Source organism: Mchenga conophoros, linkage group LG8, assembly GCF_057382185.1.
Source record: "Mchenga conophoros isolate Kocher_MC1m ecotype Shallow Benthic linkage group LG8, M_conophoros_male_GT1.1, whole genome shotgun sequence".
In the NCBI taxonomy this organism is placed as follows: Eukaryota; Metazoa; Chordata; class Actinopteri; order Cichliformes; family Cichlidae; genus Mchenga; species Mchenga conophoros.
The window spans coordinates 23,168,394-23,193,019 of NC_140533.1; the positions used below are offsets into that span (position 1 = coordinate 23,168,394).

Below are 24,626 nucleotides of genomic sequence, written 5' to 3' on the forward strand. Positions count from 1 at the left end.
TATTGCCATTATTATTATTTTTAACCAATTTGTTGTGTTGCAGTGTGCAGAATGCTTTTGGCTGAAAGCCACAAACAACACGCTGACAGATTTCACCAAGTAAAGAAGGTAGTCTGCTGCTTTAAATGAAATCCTTTTAACCTAGTTAAAACTTCTCAACCTTGAGGCCCTGATTCATCAGACATAACTTGACCAAGTGTCTTTAGATTTAGACAGGCAATCATGAGGTAATTATCCTAAGTAATGAGAATTCATAAATGGTAGCCTGTCTGTTATCCTGTGTTTTTACGTAAATATCCATTTCATTCCCCTAAACAAGACGTCAGCTAAGCGTTTTTCACCAGAGGGCGATCAAGACAGTCGTTAGTAACAGGTATGTGCAACTCTTGTCTACCTGTAAATAATTCCAAGGCTCATCTCATCTCACATCAAATATTTAAGTGGTTCCCAGAGTAATAAAGTTAGGATTGATTAGAGGACGTGCCCCTGCGTTAGAACGCCTCAGGCGGGATGAAACCAATAAGAGAGGTAATTATAAGAAGAGAAATGGGAGAAAGATCGAGAAGCAAGATACACTTGACTACACTTGTGTCTATCCTTGTGTTGGCATTTCTAGTTAACAAATGTGCAGGCAAGGGATAAGCATTTAGTTTAACTTAGGTACTGTCCCAAACTGCTTTCATATCTGCAAAGCAAGGCAGACTAATTGAATCTATGTAAATATCTTTGCATACCTGGTGAGGTGTGCAGTCAAGCGGCTTGTCATTATTAAATTCAATCCATGTGTGAAGGCTTATGTTCAAAGTCATAAACTGCCTTTAAATTTATTCTATATTTAGACTATATGAATACTATACAGGTAACTCCAAAGCACATGTCTGCCATCTAGTGTTAAGCTCTAGTAATCACACTGTTTCTGAGAGGCTGCTCATGGCTGTTTCAGTGTGGTAGTGGCTTTCCCAGACATTTCCCCTGAACTTTAAAAGCTGCTTAAAATATATTAATAGTCCAGGAGCAGATATAGTGTCCCTGTAGTTTGAGCTAAAAGGGTGAAAATACAGGGTAGGTGATATGGTTCAGGAAATCCTGAATAACGTTGAAACAATGAACACATGGCAGAGTGGGTGAGGGAAAAAGAAGAAAGCATAAATATGCAGGTGTTAGACATATCATCGTACTTACAAGAAACATGACCAGGACGCACGAATGGGGAAGAAAGTGTATTTAAGTGACTTTGAACATGGTGTGGTTGTTGGCACAAGACACACTCTCCCACATACTTCAGAAACTGCAGGTCTACTGGGATTTTCTGGCGCTAGGGTTTACAGAGAGTTTATAGTCTGAAAAGATGAAACATCAAGTGAGCACCAATTCTCTTGCTGATAAGAGGTCAGAAGAGTGCGAGATTGTGGCCAGCTTATAGAAGCTGATAGAAGGGCGATATTAACTCAAATAACCACTCATTGCAACCAATTTGTGCAGAAGAGTATGACTGAAAGCACAGCTCTGAAGCAGATGGGCTTGAGCAGCAGAAGACCAAATCAGGTGTCACAGCTAACATGAAACTGAGACTATAAACTCACCAAAATTAAAGAGTAGGAATGAGGACTCAATTTGTGCTACGACATTTAATCGTAAGGTCAGAATGTGTCAGTAACATAAAAGCACGGATCCATCTTACCCTGCTTTGGCAGTTCAGATGTTATAATGGTGTGGTAAATATTTTCACTGCATGTATTTGGAACCAACTGAGTATTGTTGTACACAATGGATGTGAAGCTGACAAATCTGCAGGAAGCGCATGATCGTGTTGATACGGACCCAGCACCTTGTTGAATCTGTGCCATGAAGAATTAAAGCATTTGTGAAGGCAACAAGAGGTCCAACCCAGTAATAGCAAGCTATAAATAATAAAAGGGCCAGTGAGTGTACATTTGTAAGAAAAAAAGAGAAAGAAACCCAGTTTATATATTTAAATAAAAAATGGTCTGTTATTATCTCAATTTGCACAATCTTAAAAATTTGCTAACAATGTTTCTGAACGTTCGTTATTCATGCTTGAAAATTACTTTAACAAAACTAATTGTGAAGTTTGACTTCAGTACAGACACTTACACACATAATTTGAAATTATTTTATTATTTAAAGCTTCCCAAAGATATCCAAACGTTCAAAGATTTAGCACAAAGTTGAATTAGCGATAACACATAGGAAAACAACATTCTCAGTATTGCTGCCTTTGAATAGGAATTCACAATTATTTCAAGCACTTGTGAAATGATTCAACATGAAGAGCATCACTATAGAAAGTTTTAGATGTAACGTGATTTATTTATTCTAATCCTTGATTCACTTATTGCCCAAATTTAAACAGCACAGTGTGACACTAAAACAGCAGAATTGCCTAATCCGTGTCGTGACGCATGTAGTTGCAAAAGTTAGCATTTCTGAAAATACACATAAATAAATAGTTCCTTGATTGAACCTTACAAAGTAGATGCAAACAAGAAGAAGAAATCAAAAAATTCTGATTAAAGTAAACGGGAAGAGCCCAGAGACATTTGTGTATTTCCAGATTTCAGAGGAAAGTGTGGAACACACGGGTTTTCAGACTTTTTGTCCGTGGAATATTCCTTGTAGAGAACTTGAGCAGCTTGTACAAATTTGAGCAGCTTCCAAAGCTGGAAAAGGGGGACCAGTGAGCAGTCCGTTTGTTCCCATGAAGGTTCCAGAAAGAGGACGAGCAGCGCTGGAAAACCTCGATGCTGACTGCGTACTGACCCGGCCCCCACTGAGACACACGCACCAGAGTCACAGAAGAGTCAAAACCACAGGTGTGAGGAGAAACGCCGTGAAACACAGACTCCCCCGGCCTCACAGACGCTCCTCTCTCCCACACCCTTCCGGCCTCCTCTGCTAATCCCATTCCACTGATGTTACAGAGGGCCTGAAGGCACACATCCCCCAGGGCCTCCTTATCAGGAAACTGGAGCAGGATGGCAACAAGACGAGGCACCGCACCTTGGCGTAGTAATAGTTGCTGCAGCTTAGCTGAAGGGGAAAGTGAGCACTGAATATTAAATCAATTTATTGAGCCAACTTTATTTATTTACTTTTACATGGGACTTGTTTTAAACAAATTTCCTCACATTGACAGATTTTTTGTAAGTCAAACATTTAGCAGAAACCCTGTTGGCTGCTTTCTATTTTCCATAAAGAGAATGAATAAGATTGTATTTTCTATTTCAGTACTGTTTAACTAAAAAATAAATAAATCCAGGACATTTGATATATAGCATAAAGCAAATGTAAAATGCAGTGTTGAATTTGATAGAAGCTTCAGACTGTGTTAACTTACCGCTATCATAAGACATGCGTGAGACGGCCCTCGCTGCGTGGAAAAGCAATTCTTGGTCTGAACTGGTCAGGACCGACAACAAAGCCGCAACCAAGCCCGTGTCACCAAAACCTTTACGAATCACAGCTGATGGGAAGAAGAAGAAACCTTGATAAAGTGTATTGATAAATAATGTACAGTAAAGAAAGAAGACTTTGTACTAGACTAATAACACTTGAAGCAACAGAGAGAGAAAGCTTTCGGGTTCACCAGCAAACCTATAGATTAACATTATACTTTATTTGTATTAAATAATAAACTGTACATAGATAAAGAACAATATAAGCATTGATTACTTACATTCCCTGGCAAGTTCAGCCACTAGTTTTGCAGTCAGCACACTCAGAGGCCCTCTGCTTCTCAGGCTCAGAGCAAGGATTGGCAAGATCCCACTGATCACCACCTGCTCAGCAGCACCTTTCTCTGGACACAAGTGGAATTGCATATTTAAAAATAATTAATATTTTTGACACTACCAACACTTGTTGGATTCCCTTTATATAGCCTTAGAAGAGTTTGTCTCTTAAGAGACTGCATAGACTATATGTCAAGTTACCTGAACTGAATCTTGTAATCTGTTTTTTTGCGTGACCTCTCTGACGCTTAATTCCCTCTGCCGCCTTCTTATCCTGCTGTTGACTTGCTGGGAGACACAAATATAGCTTAGCCTCTTCTTAGTGCTTACAACTGCCTTGCACATCTCGCTTCATGGGGCCATTTCTTATCAGTGTGGTTTTGCGGCCTATGATATAGGTGCTGTTAAATATTCCTACATGTTCGTATACATTGCATGCACCTGTGACATTAACCCCTCATTAGATTTACATCACACACAAAAAACAAACAAAAGGCATCAAATATTTTATATTGCTTTGCATAGTGTTATACCTAAAGGAACTTACTCTTCTCCTTAATGCTGGCCATCACTGTGTTCAAATGGGGTTTAAGCTCATCTTCAATGAGCTCCACACCAAGGACTCTGATAGCGCCTAAGGCATTGTTTAAGTTGTCTGCAGGGGCAATCAGGAAAATGGAAATATTAAGAATTATAAAAGGATGGCATAAGAAATATGAATGTTACAAAGAGCTGGGCAGGGCATGAAACAAAGCACGAGAGAAATAATGTTTTACTGCACTTTGAACAGTAAATATAAGAACATGAAAAAGGTGCTCCTCGTGTAAAACCTCCACACACGAAATCTAGATGTCAGCTTCTTTCTTGTTTACATTCAACTGATCAGCATTTTTTTAAGTACATGCTGAACCATGTCATCCTATGAGAAAAGCTCTTTGAAGCTAAACTTGTGCCCGGTGCTGCTTTGAGTCACATGTTTAGCAGTTATACTGTTTACTGTTTATTAGCATTCTGTTTGTTAATGCTGTTACACAGAAAGAGAAAGCCAAGGATTAGCTTAAAGCAGGAGCGTCAAACTCATTTTACATCAAGGGGCAGACCAGTGAAACCACTGCCTACAGTAATGACCTAAAGAATTCCTCCAATTGCTTCTGTCTTTCTTTACTTAGAAGTCTATAGACAAAAAAAGGACAATTTAACAATATGTCTCAGCTTTTCTGCGTTATAAAGAAATGCTGCTGTAGTAAATGTTTTTTAAATCCATCAACAAGACTCACTGGGCGAGTAGTAATAATAAAAAAGCTTTTATTTTTCTAAAGTAATGGTTTATCTGTTACTTACTCTTACTTACGGTCTTTGTCAGTTAGAAGACAAAATAAATGTAAAATAAAAAGTAAAATAAATGAAAATACAGTTTATGCTCTTCTTCTTTAAAATTTCTATATTTTTACAGAGTTATCCAATAGGCCAGACTGGACCATTTGGTGGGCCCTAAGTTTGATATCCCAGACTTAAATAAATCAAACACAATGATTAACTCTGAACAAGCAGTGTCTGCATGGTGATATTTGATAGCAAGCAATACACGTAGGTGAGATTTTGGATGCTAAACTACAAAGATGGACAATTTAAAAGTTAGAGCTAGATGGAAAGTTGTGGGACTGTGATTGGAGAAGGTTAGGGTCAGGTTTGTACCAGATGTACAGGATTCTAGTTAGACCAACAAAGACAGTGCAAAGTTAAAAAAGCATAAAACATTTTCCCTAGATACAAAAAAGACATAAAAATGATGTTTAAAAAAAAAGGTAAGCCAAGTATTAATAAGTAGGATGTATTATATATAAAATTCAGAGAATTAGGGTCAGTTTTGTAAGCTCTCATATATACAATGTCAAAAGTGTTACTGTGTTTTTGTAAAACTGTATGTAAAAGGATGTCTGGACAACTACTGAGGATCAGCATCAAAGCTTACTAATCACAAGAAGATATTCAATAATATAATATAAATCTTTCATAAGAAGAGGTCTGCCATCCTTACCGGTTATAGCCAAACAATTTGGATTTGAAGTTAGTTGAATTTACTAGACAACAGTCAAATTTGTAGAATACTAATATCCAACTGCACGACCTGCTGAACTTGCATTAAAGGTTTTGTTGTGTGTATATATACACTAGTATCGGTATATAGCCTGCATATACTTGTGCAAAGCAGAAAAAACAGAGTTAACGAAACAGTGCTGCAGTAGAAGCTTGGCACACCTCACTGCTAACTAATCAAATCTGATTTACACTCTCTTCTGCTGTGGCCATCAGTTCATGTTTGGATACAAAAAACATTGTTTGTACAGAAAAGATGATCATTCACCAAGTATAAAGCTTCGGTTAGAGTGTTGCTCTTGTAACATAACTGTGATCAGACACATTTCAGCTTTGTTCTCACCGTGAAATCCATTTAAGTGAAGACGTAATGGAGTGAAGTTATCATGCATATAAACTGTATTACCACACAGCAGTGATGTAAATGGAAACAAATCGATGCCATTGTTGTTCATGGTTGTGCACTATGAAGCTCAGACTTGAGGGTTGTGCAACTGTCACATTGCACAGGAATTAACAACAAAGACTGGTTGGACTGATGAAAACACATGTTGAAGAACAGGCTGAACATAGCATTGCCAGTTAAAAATTGTTTTATGAAAATTGGAATGGCCCTTTACAAATTCATAGAAACTACAGGAGAGCTTGTTGGTTTGAATCTTATCTTAGTTATAAATACAAAAAAATTTATTTCAAACAAGACAGCTAACATCTACCTAAGTGCAGACAGTTTTATGTGAAGCACAAAAACAACAACCACCACCATGCAGGTGCTATTCCCTATTGTTAGTGTTGCAATCACAACAACATCAAAAGCCAATATCTACGATCTGTGACTTCTAACAATTTTCTTTACAGTGTAACATATTCAGTCATGCCACTCTTCTACTCACCATTTGGTGTGTAAGGTTGCAGTCGACTGGATCTGTTTTTGTCCCTCTGGGAATGCATGTGTTTGTGTGAGAGGGGCACATTGGGGTGCCCCATTGTGCTCCGTGCTGCCATCTCTGGACCAGTCGTACCTATCTTAGATCGACATGTTTCAAAATGCACAGCACTTTTTAAAAGCTGTCGTCTTTTTTCTTTTAGTGCCGTATTTTCGAGTCATTAGCTGCTGCTTGGAGGACCCCCTATTTCAACTTACACATCCTTTTGACGACAGTGTATTTCATACCTCCCTGCACTGTTGCTTTTTTCCCTCTATTTTCCTACAGGTCTATCTACTCTGGCTTCCTTGTGCTCCAGCTGACTCTGTGTTCCCTGTCAGGGTTAATACAGAGCAAATCCTCACTAAAGCTGTTCTCTCTTCCACTCACCACTTGTGGATGTGTGTGCGTGTGCACTGTTAAGGTATTAGCACTTGGCTGACTCTGCTGAGTGTATTTCTATACTCCCGTAATGCCTTTCACCTTCTATAAAAATCCAAGTCAAAACAGCACAGACATATGGACATCTGTTCTTGTATACAACCTTATTATTAGGCGTAATTTTTCCCCATTGTGTCAGTTTGGATTAGAATTGAATCTGATGAGTTTATTACAACAACAGGTGAAACGCACTGAAAAGCAGTTATTCATCTGCTTATAAAACAAGATTCTTTTGAGAGGTTTGAGTATTTATGTGGGTTTGACTTTGGCTAGTACAGCTTTTCTAAATGTTGCTGCAGACAGTGCACTCTGCCAATTTGCAAAAACTGCTTTTCTAGATTTCAAGGAACAGGGTGAAGAGTACAACAAACTGCATCTATGCAGGGTGAACCCTCCCCTGCCCTCCGGTGCCAGACACCACTGGATGGGACACGAAATAGGTCAGAGTTGAAATAGCCTCAAAATGGGGACCTACAAAAATGTTAAGCTGGTGGTTATAATTTTGTTTTCAATCTTTAATCCAACTCTGGCACTCCAATTCTTCTCTATTAACTGATTATTTTAAACTAGATTTATATCCTCCCATGTACAACCAAATCAGCTCAAGCAGTGGGGTCTCCATTAGTGTCTGGCACCATTGGTTGCAGGTATTTTGGGATGTAGGGTGGTGCCACCCCAATCTGAGTTGGTTGCTTTGGCTCTTTGATATTTTCCTGAGCAGTTTTTTCAGCAGTGGTGGGCATTAACCCGCTTACCCATCATCAAATGCAACTGCCATAGCAGTGAGGGGGTGGGTTCAGACAGCAAGGCTGTTTAAACAGGTAGGGTGACAACACTCTAGGTTTCCCAGATGAACTTTAATATTGCAGCTGATAGGGGTATTTAAAGCCTCTGTCAGCTCCTGCTCCATTTATGAGATAACAAAAAGAACAACAGAAGACAATTCTTAAAACTAGATCATCCTGTTTTACTCAACTCAAGTAAAAACCTCTATTTCCAGTATTCTAGTACAGACGTGAAAATCTAAGGAATAAATACAACATTAAAACAGGAGACAATGTACCACAAGCCAAAAAAATATAATCTACATTTGATATTATCCATGTACCAGATGTTCTGTTGACTGAAAAAATAATGTATGATTGGATTCTAACTGATACCAAGAAACAAAACCTGTTACTGAAGCAGCAAATGATCAATTTAAAAAGATATCTGGAGATTTTGGAAAATGCACTTATTGGCTTTCTTGCAAAGGCTGAGATGACATGACTGACACCACAGCTGTATCAGGTACACAGTAAACATGCAGCAGTTTCACCAGATTGCCTAACTTAGCACAGAAAGTGGAAACTGTTTTTAAAAAGTCCATCCAAATGAAACAAAACATAAGGTTAAAGCCATATTTCATTTACTTTGCTTTAATAAAAAACAAAACAAAAAAAACAACAAAAACAAACTATTGCACAGAGTGCCATGAAAACTTTGTCTTGTCACACTTGTTTTTGTGCATGGATTGAACAAATAATAGAGGGGGTTGTTAAATCCTATTGTGCCCATTTTCAGCTACAGTATTTCTTATTTCATGACTACTACAACAGCCTTAAAGAATTCACAGCTATCCTACCTTTGTCTTGAGTTTCTGCTCTTTGCAAACAAGGTTTTAACAGAAGGTGGGCGCAAAATATTCAGTGCTTTAGAGTGGCTGAAGCCTGAGCTTTACTTGTAAATATGCTGACCTCTTTATTTTAAACTTTGGGCATGTTAAATATGCACCTTTGAAAAGAAATACATATTAAAAAAAGCCATCAAGCCTGTGTGTATTTCCAGCCTTACTGATAAGGTAGGTTAACCAGCTGTGGCTCTGACTACATATTACAACTTTCTAGAAGAAAGTGAATAGCTCCTTAAAGCTTGACACCAATATGTAACATGTTGTGATGATTTTGCGCTCATTACAGTGGGGAGCTTAATTTACCCCGACCTCTGTCCGATCGCTGAGAATCAGTTTGAACAGCACTATGACTGGGTCTTTATACTTATCATGTGAGCAAGTATCAAACGGGTCCAACTGAACCGAGGCCGCTGGATACAGTCTCGTAACCTACAGACACCAGAGTGAGGACATTACTCTCCACACCATCTGGCTTGCACGGCTCTGCCTGGGTCTCCACAGGTCCAGAAGCTACAGTTTCCTGTCTGATCTTCTTCTTGGCTCTGATTCGACCTTTGGCTTTTGAAATGAGCTTTCCTTGTTCTTTTTCCCCTCCAGACACCTTATGAAGCTTCTCATTGTCCATCGAGCGAGTTTTGCGGTGGCGTCTGCGGACACGGCGCATTTGTGGACCTGAGTCGGCCGGGTCAGATGCTGCGACACCAGACAGGATGCGAATCTGCTGTTCAATTACCATAATAATCATGTCCAGTGCAACATCAAGCATTCCAAGACCGAGGCCATGAGTGACGTTGTCGAATGCACCACTGTTGACTGGGTCCCTAAAACACTTTCTCATATCCTCAAGATGGTTCCTAGGAGAAAAAGGGAAAGTGTTAATGTAAACTGGTCGCTTAATTATGATGTTTTATTTTCACAAGCACAGTAACCATGTTATACAGGACCCACAGTAATGAAAGACATACTTTGTTTCAATAATTTTGGACCAGTGTTGAACTGTATTTGTCTCTGGGATAAGCTGCTTTGCCATGTTGCCATAGTCAATGTAGTCATGGGCAAAATCCTTCATATCGTCACACAGAGCTCTGGTGTCACCTAAAAAATAAATTAACCAAATAAGCAGCCGAGTCTTTCAAACTCATTATCAATTCCAAACATGGCTTTACACACACACGCCACCCCACACACACACACCTCTAACCTTCAGTGAGTTTGGAGAAGGACGAGGATACAGAGGTAGTTGTGCTTGGCGTGAGGCCGAGTACATTAAGTGACTCCAGGAGTGTTTTCTTGCTGGCTGGTCCTCTGCTGACCCGAGTGTACGCTGCCAAAGACCGCAGGGACATCTTTTCTGGAGCCTGCAGACGCCTTTTAATTTCATCATATGAGATGAGATATTTCCCTGAAATTAGAGCAAAACAGAGGGACATAAATCAGCACAGCAGGATTAGAATGAAACAGCATCTGATCAAATCTGAACAGGGAAATTGTTTTTTAAAATCTAACATTTTAAACTGTAAGGGCTAGAATCAAGGAAACATTATACATTTGCTGAATAAATGACTTCAGGGAGTTGTGGCAAATAGAAAGCACAGCCTCTTTGATCTCTAAAGTTTTACATATCAGGATATAGGAAAAATGCTCTGATCCTTAGAGTGTCTTAAAAAATAAGCAAACTCTTAGTTTTTTTCTGGGAATTAACAGTATAAATATTATTAAACCTGACCATTATTAAGTGTGAGCACCTGTATAAAAGCAGATGTTTTGGGAGTTTGATGGTCTGGAGCATTCAGGTGCACGGTAACACAATGCTAAGAAGGAAAGACCTCAGCAACGGTCTTAGAGAAGCAATTGTTAATGTCCATGGAAAGGGTTACAAGGCCATTTTTAAACTGAGCAATCACAGAGTCAACCATAAAGTCAGAGGCGAGGTTATCTGCAAAGCAGCCAAGGCCCAAGCACAGGGGCGAATCTATAGAATGGCCCAAAGTCCTTAGACCTTAACCAAACTAAAATGGTGTGAACCTTAAGAGAGCTGTGCATAAACAATGACCTGCAGACTTTAGTCAACTAAGCAAAGTTGTAAAGAAGGATAGGTCAGAAGTAGGGCTGGGCGATATGGCTTAAAATCCATATCGCGGTATAATTTGAAGCATGTGCGGTAACGATATATATCGTGATATATTCTTTTCTTCTGTATAACGTATTTTACACACTATAAGGCACACTTAAAATCCTTTAATTTTCTCAAAAATTGACATTGTGCCTTATGTATGAATTCTGGTTGTGCTTACTGACCTCGAACCAATTTTATGTTGTACGCGGCGTGCAGAAATCTGTCAAAAATGTTTTAGTACGACTTTGGTAAGCTATGAAGGCGTACCGCTTGATGGATTGCCAGAGCATTACGGCTGCCGAAGTCAGGAGCATTGCGGAGTAATCTGGGTCCAAAATAGGCAAACGAAAACTGCGGCATCACTGAGAGTTAAAAACTGTCTAAATTCTTTCATCTTTAATAAAATGATCAGCGTTGCTGCTTTATCAGGTGTAACAATTAAGTTTAACATCCAGGCATCCATGAAAACAGAATGTTTTAAATTCAACGGAGTGAGAAGTTAGCAGGAAGTTAGCTCGCTAGTTTCCACCTAAACATGATATAGCATGTTCTGACTGAGAGATTAATGAAAAAATTAAAACATATAGCTCTGCTATCACTTCCAACATAAATGAAGACAAAAAAGTAAACAGCAGTGACTTTTGTAGGGTTACTGAAATCAGACTAGCTGATATATAATGATGTCCTACGTGATCGCTAGCAAAACAGCTACGTTAGCATTAGGGCTGCCACAAACTATTATTTTGATAGTCGACTATTCAGATTATTTTTGCGATTAGTCGACTAATCAGATCATGCATCCATTGGACGTAGAGCGTACAGCTTATTGCACCAGCAGTATCTGCTTTTATATAACTATCATTAGCTTACAGCTTTAAGTGTTTAAGGTCTGTGCTAACTAAAAATAAAGACAAGATGATAGTTTATTAAATTTTAATGAAATTTACAGATTGTTTCAGTGAAGTTTAATAACTTCTTGCTATCTAAAATATAACAGGACACCGGAGTATATTCTCGAGCATCTCACACTTCTGATAATCAGCTGTCTGCTTGATGTTTATTCAGCTGTGTAAAAACTATAACTTTAATTTCAGCCAAACCGATTTACTCAGGAACAAATAAAATACTAAAAAAAGCCAAACAATAACATTTTTAAATTATCTAAGTGACTTATTCATGTTAAACCTGAGTAGCGAAAGACGGCGGTGGGTTTGAAAACGATTTGCCAGGAGTCCAGTGTTCTCACCGGCTCCAGTGAGCCTTGCCCCCAGCTAGCTATCGAGCTAGTGGGTAACAGACGTCTCCGAAAACGTCGGAGCGCTTTTGAAAATATGTGGTGTCTTGATAAACTGAGCAGATATTTGAGGTTTACGCAGTTACATTCTCACCTGAAAATGTTAAACGTTTATTTTGTGACCCAGAAAGAATAATAAGAGTAATATTAAAACTAGCTGCCGCCATTGTTGGAAACTGAGCGGGGCCGCGCTATGAATTCTGGGACAGAGCTACTTCTTCTTCGGGGTTTAACGGCAGCTGGCATCCTTGTACATGCAGTGCTGCCATCTTCTGTTTCAGTCCGTTATTGCACTCTTAAATCCTACTACCTGCGTCTTTTGGGATCTTACAAAGCTTCAAACGACGCGTCGACTATTAAATCAGTCGTCAACGATTTTAATAGTCGACGTAATCGTGACTAGTCGACTAATCGTGGCAGCCCTAGTTAACATAACATTAGCACAGTAAAGCTGAAGAATGAACGCTAACCTTTTTCCACTCGATAAAAGTTAACGTGAGGGTGGTTGGGGACAAATGCAATTGCATAGCAGGATGCTATAAACAGACCAAACTTCAGTCAGGAGAACAACTGAGATAATCCATCCACAATACGAGGTTAGTTATTAATATACTGCAACAACATGGGAATAGAGCAGCTGCGAGAGAATTCAGCATTAATGAATCAATGGTAGGGAAGTGGAGGAAGCGCAGTAATTTGCAGATGATGTTGTTTGCAGTCGCTGCAATGCTTTCGACCAAAACAGGCGCAGCTCAATGACACCATCAACATGCGCTATCACGGTAGAGGGGTATAGTCAAAATCTCTACCGTTGGCCAAATTTATATCGTTTCTACCTTTTCTGCTGCCCACCCCTAGTCAGAAGTCCTCCATAATGATACCAGAGGCTGAAAGTCACACAGTAAACAACTATTTCAAATTATTGCTGCTAAATGTAGCTCTATAAGCTACTGAATCATAGGGTATACTTAGTTTTTCACTGCTTCAGTATTTTGTTTTAGTTTTTGTTAACACTTAACACAATCTTTCATTTGTATTATTTACATTGTTTTAAGAACTGGTAAGGACTTAATGTTCTGATATGCAAAACCTAAAACTGACAGTGTACTTTCTTTTTACGTTACTTTGCAAAATTTTCACTTCATTGTATTTTACTTGGAGCCATAAGATTGAAAAACATTCAGATAGTGTGATTTCAAACAACTGGCTACTTACGAGCTTTTGATCCTTTCATGTTGGGATCCAGGAGTGATGAAACCTCAGCAAATGCGATCTGGCTAGCGGACTCTGTATTTTCGCTTGAGCTTTGTGGGAGATCCTGATTCGCAGGTAAATTCTCAGTCTGGACTGGGGCAGAAACCTGCATCAGAGGCTGAATATGAGGCTGTATGGTGTTCATTTCCATCTGGTTCTGGTCTAGTGGAGGCTGACCTTGTGCCTGAGGGAGGACTAATGTGCTTTCAGCTAAACCCTGTAGACCCATGCTCCCTTGTGGAGCACTGCCATTTTGCTCTGAAGACACCTGAAATATGCCCATAACTGGCTTTACAACTGTGAAAACCATGTTCCCCTGGTTATCCAGGCTCACCATTCGGGCAGATGGGTCCATGTCTTTGTTGAAATATTACCTTGCTAACTGCAGCAGAAGGAGAAGAGGCTTTAATTATCAGTTCAGATTGCCCTAGAGGCCCATGTAGTGTTACAGTATACTCTTATGGGCTTAAATGGTTATAGTTAAAGCTGACCTCACAAAACAGGAACATATGCCAGCTGACTCCCTTATCGTTCAGGTAAAACCTAAACTTTTACTTTTCCCTTGTTTTGTCCTGCTGTGTGACACTTTTATTCACTCATGGCAACAATACAGCAGAAATGCCATTCTGTAGACAAGAAGAAAAAGATAAATTAGGACATATTAGTCTGTCAGTAAATAGGATAACGTACATTTGCTGCAGTCCACAGAGTTAAATGTACAGGTGAGATGTATTCAAATGACATTTGAATTATTCAAAAAGCAGGAAATGTTCATAATAAACGAAGACTTCTATTGTCATAAAACAAACAAAAACCAACTCAATGAACTGCATTTTTACATGTTTCCAATTTTTTTCTGATTCACAGAAACAGTTTCATTTGTCAGTGTATTTTAGGAAAGTGTTGGAAATAACCTGGTTATATCAAAACTATCAAGCCAAATAATTGTTCAAGACATGTATTAGAAAATTGATTAATGATTGAAATATTCTGAGTGCGGGAGATACAAATGACCTCCAAATTTCCTGGTTTTAGTTTCTTACATGTGATACTGATTATGTTATTTTTGAATGTGATAAAAATATCAGATTTTTAGAGCCCCTGGAAAAATCACAATACCACTTCCAAAGTGCTATAGATGCACATACAGTCACCAGCCACTACATTAGGTACACCTGAGCAACTGCTTGAAGTATAAAGGCAGCTCTGAAGAGAAAAGGGGCTCCAACCCGGTACTAGACCTAATAATACAGAGGCTAATGAGTATATATGTCAATCTAGAGATCTGGGACACAAGGAGACGATTCAGAGAAAAAAGACAATAAGAGAAAAAACAATGCTCTCCTACGTCCAACCATCAACTTGAGTGTGGAAGATGTGGAAAATAAATTATTAAAGGATAAACAAAATGTAAAAAATCTCAGACCTGTGGCTTCACGTACAGTTTAGCAACTGAAAGGACTGCATCATCAGCACGTGCTACACCTTACAACGTCACCTTACAGCAGCCAAGTGATGGTGCAAGTTAGAGGTCACAGCTCGGCTGCTTTGTGAGAGGAGTCAAATTAAAACATCCGTATTTTAGCTCAAAGAGCTAATATGTTTCTGTCCAAGATTACGTAAAACAATTAAACTCATAAGAGCTTTGAAAGGCAGGAACAATCGAGATGAATAAGTTTGAGTCTCGCGCCCACTCGCACGGATGGCCAGCGTTGATGTGCAAACAAGTTTTTTTTTAAGTAACATAAAGTTTAGAAGAAGTTAAAAACAACTGATACTTGATGTAGCAACCGCGCCTGACTTTTAAAGCTACCAGCTAAAGACGCCAATTTCATCAACGCGTCCGCATTTAAAGTGTCTAACATTCATCATGGCTGCCTTGCTCCCACTGTGTTTCTCTGTGGGGCGAGCCTGAAACGTTACACAAAGCTGGCGAAACTGAGGCGGACCTTTGCGTTTCTGGACGGGACACACCAAATTCACAAGCCCTAACCTTGGGTGCAACTAGTGACGGCAGTCCCACTCACCGAAATGCCTTCTAGTTTTTCCTAAAAGGACACTGATCCTAGAACGGTCCGCGTCGAAGCCAGCGACATTTTCCCTTCTTCTCTGCAGTTTCTTCAGCGGGTTGCAAATCAGCTGTGTCCACTACCGCCCAGGAGCCGTAATCCCCTCTCTCATTGGTCAACTCACACATCAATCACACAACAAGCGAGTTATTATTGGGCAAGAATGTAGTCAGTAGCCCACAGGGGGCGGTATTTCCGACTCGCTTTTTTTCTTTGATCAAATACACATGTATGAAGATGTATTTGTTTTCTTCTTTTAACCCTCTGATGCATAGTGGTCACTGGAGTGGACAGCTACTAAAACGTACATATCTCTTTAATGCATTGGTTTCTATGGTGGAACTGCATATTAGCCTCTAGAGTGCTCTCTGCTGCCATGCTCCATTGAGGTCAATTCAGTGTTCAGTTAGTGCATCTGCAAGTAAATTTCCTCTGAATCAAAGATGGCAGGCAAACTGTCACCCCTGCCGACCACTGCTGGCATATCCTGTCAATCCTTCTATGCTAAAAGAGCCCAACAGGTAAAAAAAATATGATGATATGCAGTAACATCTAGGGAAGGATATTATCTGTTTGGAATAAGAAATTGTTATGTCTAATATGTAGAAAACTACGATTAACCATGTGTCCACTGTAGTGGACATCATGCATTACCCACTATATTTTTTTAACATAAGTCATAAATTGTCTCACTGTTTTTTGGGACTGTTTTGGTTATAAGTAAGCATATAATTGTTACATTTATAAGCTACTCATTTAAAATGTATATTTCTGTGCAGATCAGCTGTAGTTTGAGTTACTATAATAATTATTTTATCATATTTTGTAGACTTCAAATGCAGCAAAGAATAAGGCAGCGTACAGAATAGTCCAGGAAATTCCATCCAGCTCCAGTGATGATGATTTCATTGATGAGTGCAGTGATGATGAGTTCAGTGATAAGTCCAGTGATGATGAGAGTGGCTGCCAGAGCAGAACAGAGACATAGGAACTACGGACAGCCTAGGTGTGATGAACACAGAAGTGTTTGGAGATGCAGAGACTAAGATGTCAGTTTGTGTTTTCTTCCAGCATGCTACTAAGGGCTTGGTAATACTGTCCTGCATCGTTATAGAACTGTGTAGACTCAAAAATGTTGCTCTTGTTGGAGATAGTTTGCCATATTCAGGTGTAGGATTCACAGCTAGGACTGTTGATTGGTTTTGTTATTTACGTCTAAACATTGGGGCCTTATGAGTTGAAAGTTCCAAAAAAATTGCTGAGATGTTTTTCAAAGGATACAAGCAAACAAGTGTTTGTATATTTACAATAGAACACAAGGTAATTAATTTTTATAGTAAATTCACAGTATTTCATGCTAAGTGCTCAGGCGCATGTAGTCCACTGGAGTGGACAAGTTTATAACTTTATAAAAAAACATATTTTTGGGGAAAAAAGAGTTGAACATTTTTTTTCATGTCCTGAGAAGAATAAAAGCACTTAAGAAAAAAATCTTGACCAAGGCTTTCATAATTCATGCATCAGAGGGTTAAAATGTAATTCTACCACAAAACTATTTAGTAAAATATAGAAGACCAGGAGTTTTTATAATAATCTACTTTCTTTTAATCTGGACGATATATTCAGTTCTCTGCTTTTAGCTGGAAGCAGAAGTTTTGACAGTATAATAGGTTAGTTAGCGGATTTTCCCCCAGTTTTATTACAGGTTGAACCATAGATGAATATATGATGGTTAAATAATGTCCAAATATAGAGACACATCCTTCAGCATAGTGTTGGTTGGTCATGACTCAGTGAAAAACATATTCTCCAGTTGTTACACTGTGTGTGTGTGTGTGTGTGTGTGTGTGTGTGTGTGTAATGGCTACAGTTTTAGGGTATGGCGAAATTATAAGGTACACATAAGCATCTGAGAAAAAAAACAATAAAAAAAGTAAAGTATACATAATATTACCAATTTAAAAAGATTATAATACTTTTTTTAAAAAAAACGGAATTATAAATACAAAATCAATTAAAGTCGCCCGCATTTTCCAGGGGATACATGCAAAGACTGGATTAACACTGGAGTATAAAAATAAAACGTGATTACACAAGAAAAAAAATACCTTACTGCAATTTAAATGGTCAACCATGGCCTTCGCGCCCCCCCTACTGGATATATGTGAATATTACACAAGATAGACGAGTGTTACAGATGTTACAGACTTTGCAGGCAAAGTAAACGCACAACAAAAACACATGCTTTGTTTTTTGGATACTTCGGTTAAATTTATTTAGGTAGTTTGAAGAGCACAATGATCAAGAGGATTAAGTTTTCTTTTTTCTTAAATTTCAGTGTGTCAGGTTGAAACAAACTCACTACGAAAAACATTGATGTTGAAACCTTTTTACTGCAGGCCATTACTCTTTTTTTTGTTTTTAAACATCGGCATTGGTTTAATATTGTCTCCTAATCTTTTGTCCCATATCCATAATTTCCCTTGGATTCTTATGTATCTTCTGTGAGGCTCGTTAACACCAACCGTTCACTGTTCATAATAAGCACAGAACATTACAGAGCCATTGCACTGATAACAAAGCAATATAAGCACAGTCTTGCATTTATGAGCTTGATATGTTCCTGACACGACGATACCACAAGTGATTAAGCACAACAGCGAGCTAAAGAGGAAACACTTGACCCTCAGCACCATCACAGTGAGACCTCTTTAAATATTTTTATTGTGAAGCACAAATAACAATCACAAATTGTCCCATAGACTGACATTGCTTCCTTTTTACAGTTTTGGCATCAAAAAAAAAAAAAAGGAAAAACAAAGCGAACAACAACAATAGCAACAAAAAACAAAACAAACCCAAACAACAAAAACAGGAAAAAACAAAACGTACCGAAAAGGGTGGTCAAAAAAACAAAAAAAAAAACCCCAAACCCCTCCTCCCTACCCTTATCCCAGAGTGCTATCAGCTTATTTTAAGCAATGGTGAAGTCCACATAATAACTCTCATTTGTTCATAATTTCCAGGTGCTCAATGAGCGGCCTCCAAATCTGATCGAAGTCCTCCAGTTTGTCATTTATAATGTAGCGGATCCTTTCCAGATGAAGAGTATCTGTCAATACGGAAATCCAGGCTTTCAAGGAGGGCAATTCTTTTCCCTTCCATAGGAGGAGAATCAGTCTGTTTGCACACATCAGGCCATAGACCAGGAGGGGGATCTGTGTGCTCTTAAGTTTTTTAGATTGTCCCGATAGTCCAATAAGAATCAAAATGGGGTCAGGGTCTAACTGCACATCAAAAAGTTTGGGGGAAAAAAAGAAAAAAACTGAAGCCCAAAAACTGTGAAGCAGATCAGCTTCTGCACATTGACATTTATCACAGATGGGTGACGTTTCAGGAAATATTCGATGTAATCTGGTCTTCGAGTAGTGCAATCTGTGCAAAATTTTAAACTGAATTAACCTATGTCGGGCGTTGATAGAGCAGGAATTAACATTACCCTTTAGTCCAGATATCATTATGAATTTCTGACCCTAATTTCTTTTCCCAAGCTGATTTTATTTTACCTGTATCCTTCTGCCGGAGTGACTGTAATATCTCATATATAGAAGCAACCGCATGCTTTTCTGTTATACAATCCGCCAGGCATTGGTCAAGCTTACCTGGAGTTGCAAACTCAAATTGTTGTAGTTGGGACCTTACATAGCTCCTTATTTGAAGGTATCTAAAAAAAAAATCACAGGCTAGTAAATTGTACTTCTCCTTAAGCTGTTGAAATGAAGCAAAAGAGCCCTGAAAATACAGGTGTCCCACATTTCGCAACCCCATTTCCTTCCAGCGATCAAATGTCCCATCTAAAACTGAGGGTCTGAATGCAGGACTAGCTGTAATAGGTGTCAAAAGCGAGAAGGCTCTGAGTCTATACTCTTTCACGATCTGTCTCCAGATTTGAATTGTATTGTGAATAACTGGATTACAGTTGTAGTATGTATTTTTAAAACGAACAGGAGACAATGCAATTGCACCAAGAGAATGAGGCATACAGTCCTCTCGCTCCATGTCCAACCAACTTCCCATTATAACTGTATCATGTAGCCAATAAGCTATGTATTGCATATTAGCTGCGAAGTAGTAATTTTTAAAATCTGGTAAGGCTAGGCCACCATGTATTTTCTCTTTACAAAGGTGGGCCTTTTTTATCCTGTGGCTCTTGTAGTTCCAGATAAAAGGGAGAAGGACTGAATCCAATTTTTGAAAAAAATGTAGCATTTAGATACACAGGGATATTTTAAAACAGATATAGGAGTTGGGGGAGACAAATCATTTTGATCGCATTCACCCTACCTATCATGGAAAGTGGGAGTGATTTCCAAAATTCAACCTCGTTTTTAAATGTATCCAGAATTCTCACAAAATTGGCTTCATATAATGACTTGTATGACTTAGTAACTTCAATTCCAAGATATGAAAATTTCTCCGACGTTATTCTAAAGGGAAGACGATTTAGTAAATCAAGATTACTGCATTTAATTGGCATCAGTTGGCTCTTCCCCCAATTTACTTTGTAACCTGAAAAAGAGCTAAATAAATCTATTGTTACGAGCACCTTAGGGATTGAGTCTAATGGTCTGGTTACAAACAGCAGAATATCGTCAGCATACAGTGAGATCTTATTAGAGGTGTATCCTGTATTATAGCCATGTATTTCTTTATGTTTCCGAATTGTTTCTGCCAACGGCTCTAATGCGAGGTCAAACAATAAAGGGCTCAGCGCATATCCTTGTCTTGTGCCACGAAATAGCTTAATTGGTTCGGAAAGGGTATTGTTTGTGAGTATTCTGGCACACGGATTACTATATAACAATTGAATCCAGGAAACAAATTTAGGTCCAACTCCGAACTTACTTAATACTGCATATAGATATGACCATTCGACACAGTCAAAGGCCTTTTCTGCATCAAGGCTCAGTATCACTAGGTCTTTATCTGGATCCCTAGAGGAATAAATAATGTCAAAAAGACGCCTCAGGTTATAAGATGCATGTCTTGCTGGGATAAACCCTGTTTGATCTGGGTGAACCAGTTTACCTATGTGAGAACTAAGTCTCCTGGCTAAAGACTTGGCCAGTATTTTCTGATCTGTGTTCAATAAAGAGATTGGTCGGTAAGAACTCACCAATTCTGGGTCCTTTCCGTTCTTTGGAATGAGAGTCACAGTTGCTTCATTCAGAGTCTGCGGGAGTGCACCATCTTTCAAGGCCATATTAAACATTTTCAGCAAATATGGGGTTAGTAAACTGCTAAACTTTTTATAAAACTCATTACATAGACCATCAGGTCCTGGGCTCTTCCCGTTTTTCAGGGAGCGTATGATATTAATCAATTCTGGACATGTTAAATCTGCATCTAGAAGTGTCCTGTCCTTTTGTGCCAATGTGGGCAAGTTACATTTGCTTAGAAAATCCTGCATAATTTCAGGAAGTGCATTACACTGAGATGTATATAACTGTTCATAAAACTGTCTAAAAGCAGTGTTAATATCCTTACAAGAATTAATCAACAACCCTGAGTCTGACCTGATTGCATGAATAGCCCTATCACTTTCTCTCTTCCTTAGAAGCCTGGCCAGTAATTTATGTGGCTTATCGCCAAATTCAAAATAGGTCTGCTTAACATACATGAAAGCCCTGGAAATTTTAACTGAGAGTAAGTTATTGAGTTTATATTTCAGAGCTGATATTTTACTATGTAGCTGTACAGATGGTTGTCTGGCATTCACAGAGTCCAATTTTTGTATTTGAACCTCCAACTGTATGCGTTCCATGTTATTACGTTTTTTCTCAGACGACTGAAAAGAAATTACACAGCCTCTAGCATATGCTTTAAACGTCTCCCACAATAACAGAGGTGATACATCATCTTTGTCATTCATCTCAAAAAACAACTTGATCTGTTCTTCCAGATAATTGCAGAATGTTTTCCTCGTAAGAAGTTGAGGGTCTAATTGCCAGTGTTTATAATTACCACCTGATTCCAGTAAATTTAGTGAAATAGACACTAGGCTATGAGCTGATATAAGGATATTATGATATTTACTACTCTGGACTCCATGTAACAGTTTACTATCTAATAGAAAGTAGTCTATACGGGAGTACGTATTATGAACCCCAGAGTGAAAGGAATATTCCCTTCCGGTTGCATTCAACGTTCTCCAAACATCCACAAGACCCAAATTATCAATAAACGATTTCAGAAACCTAGAAGCATTCGATGGCGCAATTCTTTGAGCTGACGACCTGTCTAGATAGGTATCTAAAACTAAATTAAAGTCTCCCCCAAGTATCAAGTTTGTAGTTGAAATATCCGGGATCAAGCTAAACATTTTTCTAAAAAACTCTGGGTCATCCCTGTTCGGGCCATAGACATTTAGCAATGTGATTGGTATAGACTGAATTTCTCCTACCACCATGATATATCTCCCCTCCTTATCTGCCAGGGTCGATTTATGTATGAATGGCACATTTTTACGAATAATTATTGCTGTACACCTTGCCTTTGCGGAAAACCTTGAGTGATAAACCTGCCCTATCCACTTAGCTGTAATCCTGCAATGTGCATCATTTTTAAGATGGGTCTCCTGCAAGAAAATAACATCTGATCTCAATGACTTTCGGTATGCCAACACCTTACCACGTTTTATTGGTTCATTGATGCCATTCACATTCCAAGAGCAAAAGGTTACAAGCCCTCTCCTGTTCACCCCATCATTTCCATCACCATCTATTGAGGCCATATTGTTAGTGATTTATGTGTATTGTCCCATATTGACTAGAACATTTTCTACCATAGCACCTTCCTACCCAACAACCCCACCCACGAAAATACAAAATAAACACAGCAGAAATAATAAAAAAGAAAAACAAACAAACAAACAACAAAAAAACCCACATACACCTAGGTCATAGCAGGAAGGGGAGCCTGCCATCCTCCCAACAAGACCACGTGTACTTCCAACCATCCTCTGTCGCAACCACCGACATAACAAGTGCCCTGTGTAGCTCCATAAAGACATTAAGCATAGACCAGGTATCACAAAAAGAAGGATCAGAAGGTACATTATCGTCACTATTAAACAAAACAATACAGTTATTCAAAAACAAGTTAAAGGGTGTCTAACTAGCAGCCCTTAAAACCAAGTATGAGACCGCAACATGTAACATCATTAACAAGTATAACGTTACTAACATATGCCTTTAACCACAGGCTTCCCGGATTATTGACTCTTAGGTACACAAAGGAAAAAAGACCCAAAAAAACAACCTGTCTGTAGTAAAGTGCTAGATGTCACCTGCGTAGAGGTTCTTTGCATTCTGGGTGGTGTATTGTGGCATTATCTGCCCTTATCTCACGTGGGATAGGATCCAGTGATCCTCCGTTATCCACGTCTCCAATGAGGCGTTCTGCATACTGTCGTGCTTTTTCCGGGTCAGTAAAAAAATTCTCAACACCGTCGTGAGACACTCGTAGTTTGGCTGGGTAAAGAAGTCCGTATTTGACTCCCGGTTTGTCGCGTAGCATCACAGCGGTGAACGTAGCTCGGCGCTTTGCCACCTCAGGTGGCAGGTCCCGGAAAATCTGAAACCGCCAGCCACAAAATGTTATATCCCGGGTGCCCATGACTTTCTTCATGATGTCCTCATAGGTGTTACAATAAGATGTCGAGGTGGTTCGTTATCTCCGGGCTTCTTTCTCAAAGCTCTGTGGGCTCTGTCAATCACAGGTGTCTCGTCCAGTCCAAGCGCTTCTTTTAACAGCCTCCCTGCAAACTCCATGGCATTCTGCCCGTCCTCTTTGCCTTCTTTCACCCCTACCACTCTTAGGTTCTGACGCGTCGAGGCATTTTTCAGAAAGCGATGTCACTTGCCCACGGAGCGTCTCAACTTTGTTCTCCAACTCCCGTATTGCATCGGATGAGCCGCTAGCCGTGTTGGCTAGCTCTTGCAGCGTATGGCCATGTGACTCTATCTCGTTCCTTAGCGTTGTTATGGCTTTGTCATTCTCGGCTTTCAAGCTGGCTATCTCCCCTCTTAATACAGCTGTGACTTCTGAGATCTTATTTTCAATTTTGTCACAAATTTCAACCTTAACACCTGCCAGTTCAGAGCGGAGTGCCGCAATAGCCCCCAACACTATATTGTCTGTGCTCGTGACGGTTCCGCTGGCGTCTTTACTGTGGCCAGAGGCTTCACTCGGGCCTTCCCCGTCCGGCGTGTCCAACTTTGGCAAAACTTTTTTGGGCATTTTCAACTGGTGTGTAGACACCCAGCCACTTTATCAGACAGTAGTTTAAGTTACCTTCGGTTACTGCCTATAATTACGGTCTATTTGGAGTTTTAGGATCGAAATTAAGCGGAGCTACTGCCGTGTCAACCTCACCCACTCATCGCCAAAACCGCATCACAGTGAGACCTGTGTGAAATTATCCAGCTCAATGTTGTTACAAATTTTGCGTAGTGACAGTCACTGAAGGATTAATTCTTTTTTTTATTGAGGCTGCATGCTCTCAGATCTCTGATAACAAGATGGTTCGGCCTCCAGGCTCAGCTGGGTTTGGTGTTAATGCTGGTGTTGGGAGTCGCGGCCAGTGTAAGCTCAGTGTCTGCGTATACGCTGGGCGCCCGCGCCTGTGTTTGTTATGTAGAGGAGGGGCTGGGGCTGCCGTAGTTGGGGTGCTCGCTTCAGGTTATTCATATTGGTTGTAGAGGACTCAGCATTTGAGCCTATGGAAAGAGAGGGAATAACAGAATGAATGCTCAGTACAGTGATGACGAAAGGTGAAAGAGGAATGATACTTGAAGATTGGAGACACATGAACATGAGTTATTTAAAGGCTATGTGTATGTATAATGTCATGTATATACCTGAGGGGTGTAATCATGTGAAGCTGAGCAGTAGAAAATACACTTTACATGTTTTGCATATTATAAAATGTACATCAGGAGGTT

General features: G+C 39.3%; 3 protein-coding genes across 10 annotated transcripts in view; all 3 read right to left on the reverse strand.

Annotated features, from left to right (window-relative positions):
- Window positions 1–1,260: 1,260 nt before the first annotated feature.
- LOC146568795 (rap1 GTPase-GDP dissociation stimulator 1-A) lies at window positions 1,261–7,147 on the reverse strand. 3 transcript variants are annotated; one of them, XM_085285094.1, is made up of 6 exons: window positions 6,743–7,147; window positions 4,300–4,407; window positions 3,954–4,040; window positions 3,698–3,820; window positions 3,359–3,484; window positions 1,261–3,051 (listed from the first exon to the last, which is right to left on the reverse strand). In XM_085285094.1, the coding sequence occupies exons 1-6, from the start codon at window positions 6,852–6,854 to the stop codon at window positions 2,579–2,581; spliced, it is 1,029 nt and encodes a 342-aa protein (XP_085141220.1). In that variant the 5' UTR covers window positions 6,855–7,147; the 3' UTR covers window positions 1,261–2,578. The 3 variants fall into 3 exon arrangements, with proteins under 3 accessions (XP_085141220.1, XP_085141222.1, XP_085141221.1); XM_085285095.1 differs by lacking the exon at window positions 3,954–4,040 and having other exon boundaries at window positions 1,262–3,051; window positions 6,743–7,145; XM_085285096.1 differs by lacking the exons at window positions 3,954–4,040; window positions 4,300–4,407 and having other exon boundaries at window positions 6,743–7,145.
- A 1,012-nt stretch (window positions 7,148–8,159) lies between these two features.
- On the reverse strand, window positions 8,160–15,721 carry LOC146568796 (uncharacterized). Of its 4 annotated transcripts, XM_085285101.1 has the most exons (6): window positions 15,580–15,721; window positions 14,044–14,178; window positions 13,514–13,934; window positions 10,090–10,290; window positions 9,854–9,983; window positions 8,160–9,742 (listed from the first exon to the last, which is right to left on the reverse strand). In XM_085285101.1, exons 3-6 carry the CDS (start codon window positions 13,905–13,907, stop codon window positions 9,271–9,273), a joined length of 1,197 nt encoding a protein of 398 aa, XP_085141227.1. In that variant the 5' UTR covers window positions 13,908–13,934; window positions 14,044–14,178; window positions 15,580–15,721; the 3' UTR covers window positions 8,160–9,270. The 4 variants fall into 4 exon arrangements, with proteins under 4 accessions (XP_085141227.1, XP_085141224.1, XP_085141226.1 ...); XM_085285098.1 differs by having other exon boundaries at window positions 13,514–14,178; XM_085285100.1 differs by lacking the exon at window positions 15,580–15,721 and adding an exon at window positions 14,995–15,538 and having other exon boundaries at window positions 13,514–14,178.
- A 165-nt stretch (window positions 15,722–15,886) lies between these two features.
- kif19 (kinesin family member 19) overlaps window positions 15,887–24,626 on the reverse strand; it is a 50,020-nt gene continuing 41,280 nt past the window's right edge. For 2 of the 3 annotated variants that reach the window (XM_085285103.1, XM_085285102.1), the window contains one exon: window positions 17,212–24,401. In XM_085285103.1, coding sequence (XP_085141229.1) covers window positions 24,274–24,401 — 128 coding nt within the window. In that variant the 3' untranslated portion in view covers window positions 17,212–24,273. Of the gene's footprint in view, window positions 24,402–24,626 lie in introns of all 3 variants that reach the window. The other variant, XM_085285104.1, reaches the window with a different exon arrangement.

Bases quoted from the DNA above. Each gene is read 5' to 3' on its own strand.
- LOC146568795 (XM_085285094.1), bottom strand. From the start codon at position 6,854: ATGGCAGCACGGAGCACAATGGGGCACCCCAATGTGCCCCTCTCACAC. The intron at 3,821-3,953 runs GTAACTTGACAT...ACTTGTGTCCAG, and splicing joins GATTACAAGATTCAGTTCAG to AGAAAGGTGCTGCTGAGCAG. The intron at 3,485-3,697 runs GTAAGTAATCAA...TCTTCCCATCAG, and splicing joins GGCTGAACTTGCCAGGGAAT to CTGTGATTCGTAAAGGTTTT.
- LOC146568796 (XM_085285101.1), bottom strand. From the start codon at position 13,907: ATGGACCCATCTGCCCGAATGGTGAGCCTGGATAACCAGGGGAACATG. The intron at 10,291-13,513 runs GTAAGTAGCCAG...CTCTAATTTCAG, and splicing joins CATGAAAGGATCAAAAGCTC to GGAAATATCTCATCTCATAT. The intron at 9,984-10,089 runs GTTAGAGGTGTG...TTTATTTTTTAG, and splicing joins CTTCTCCAAACTCACTGAAG to GTGACACCAGAGCTCTGTGT.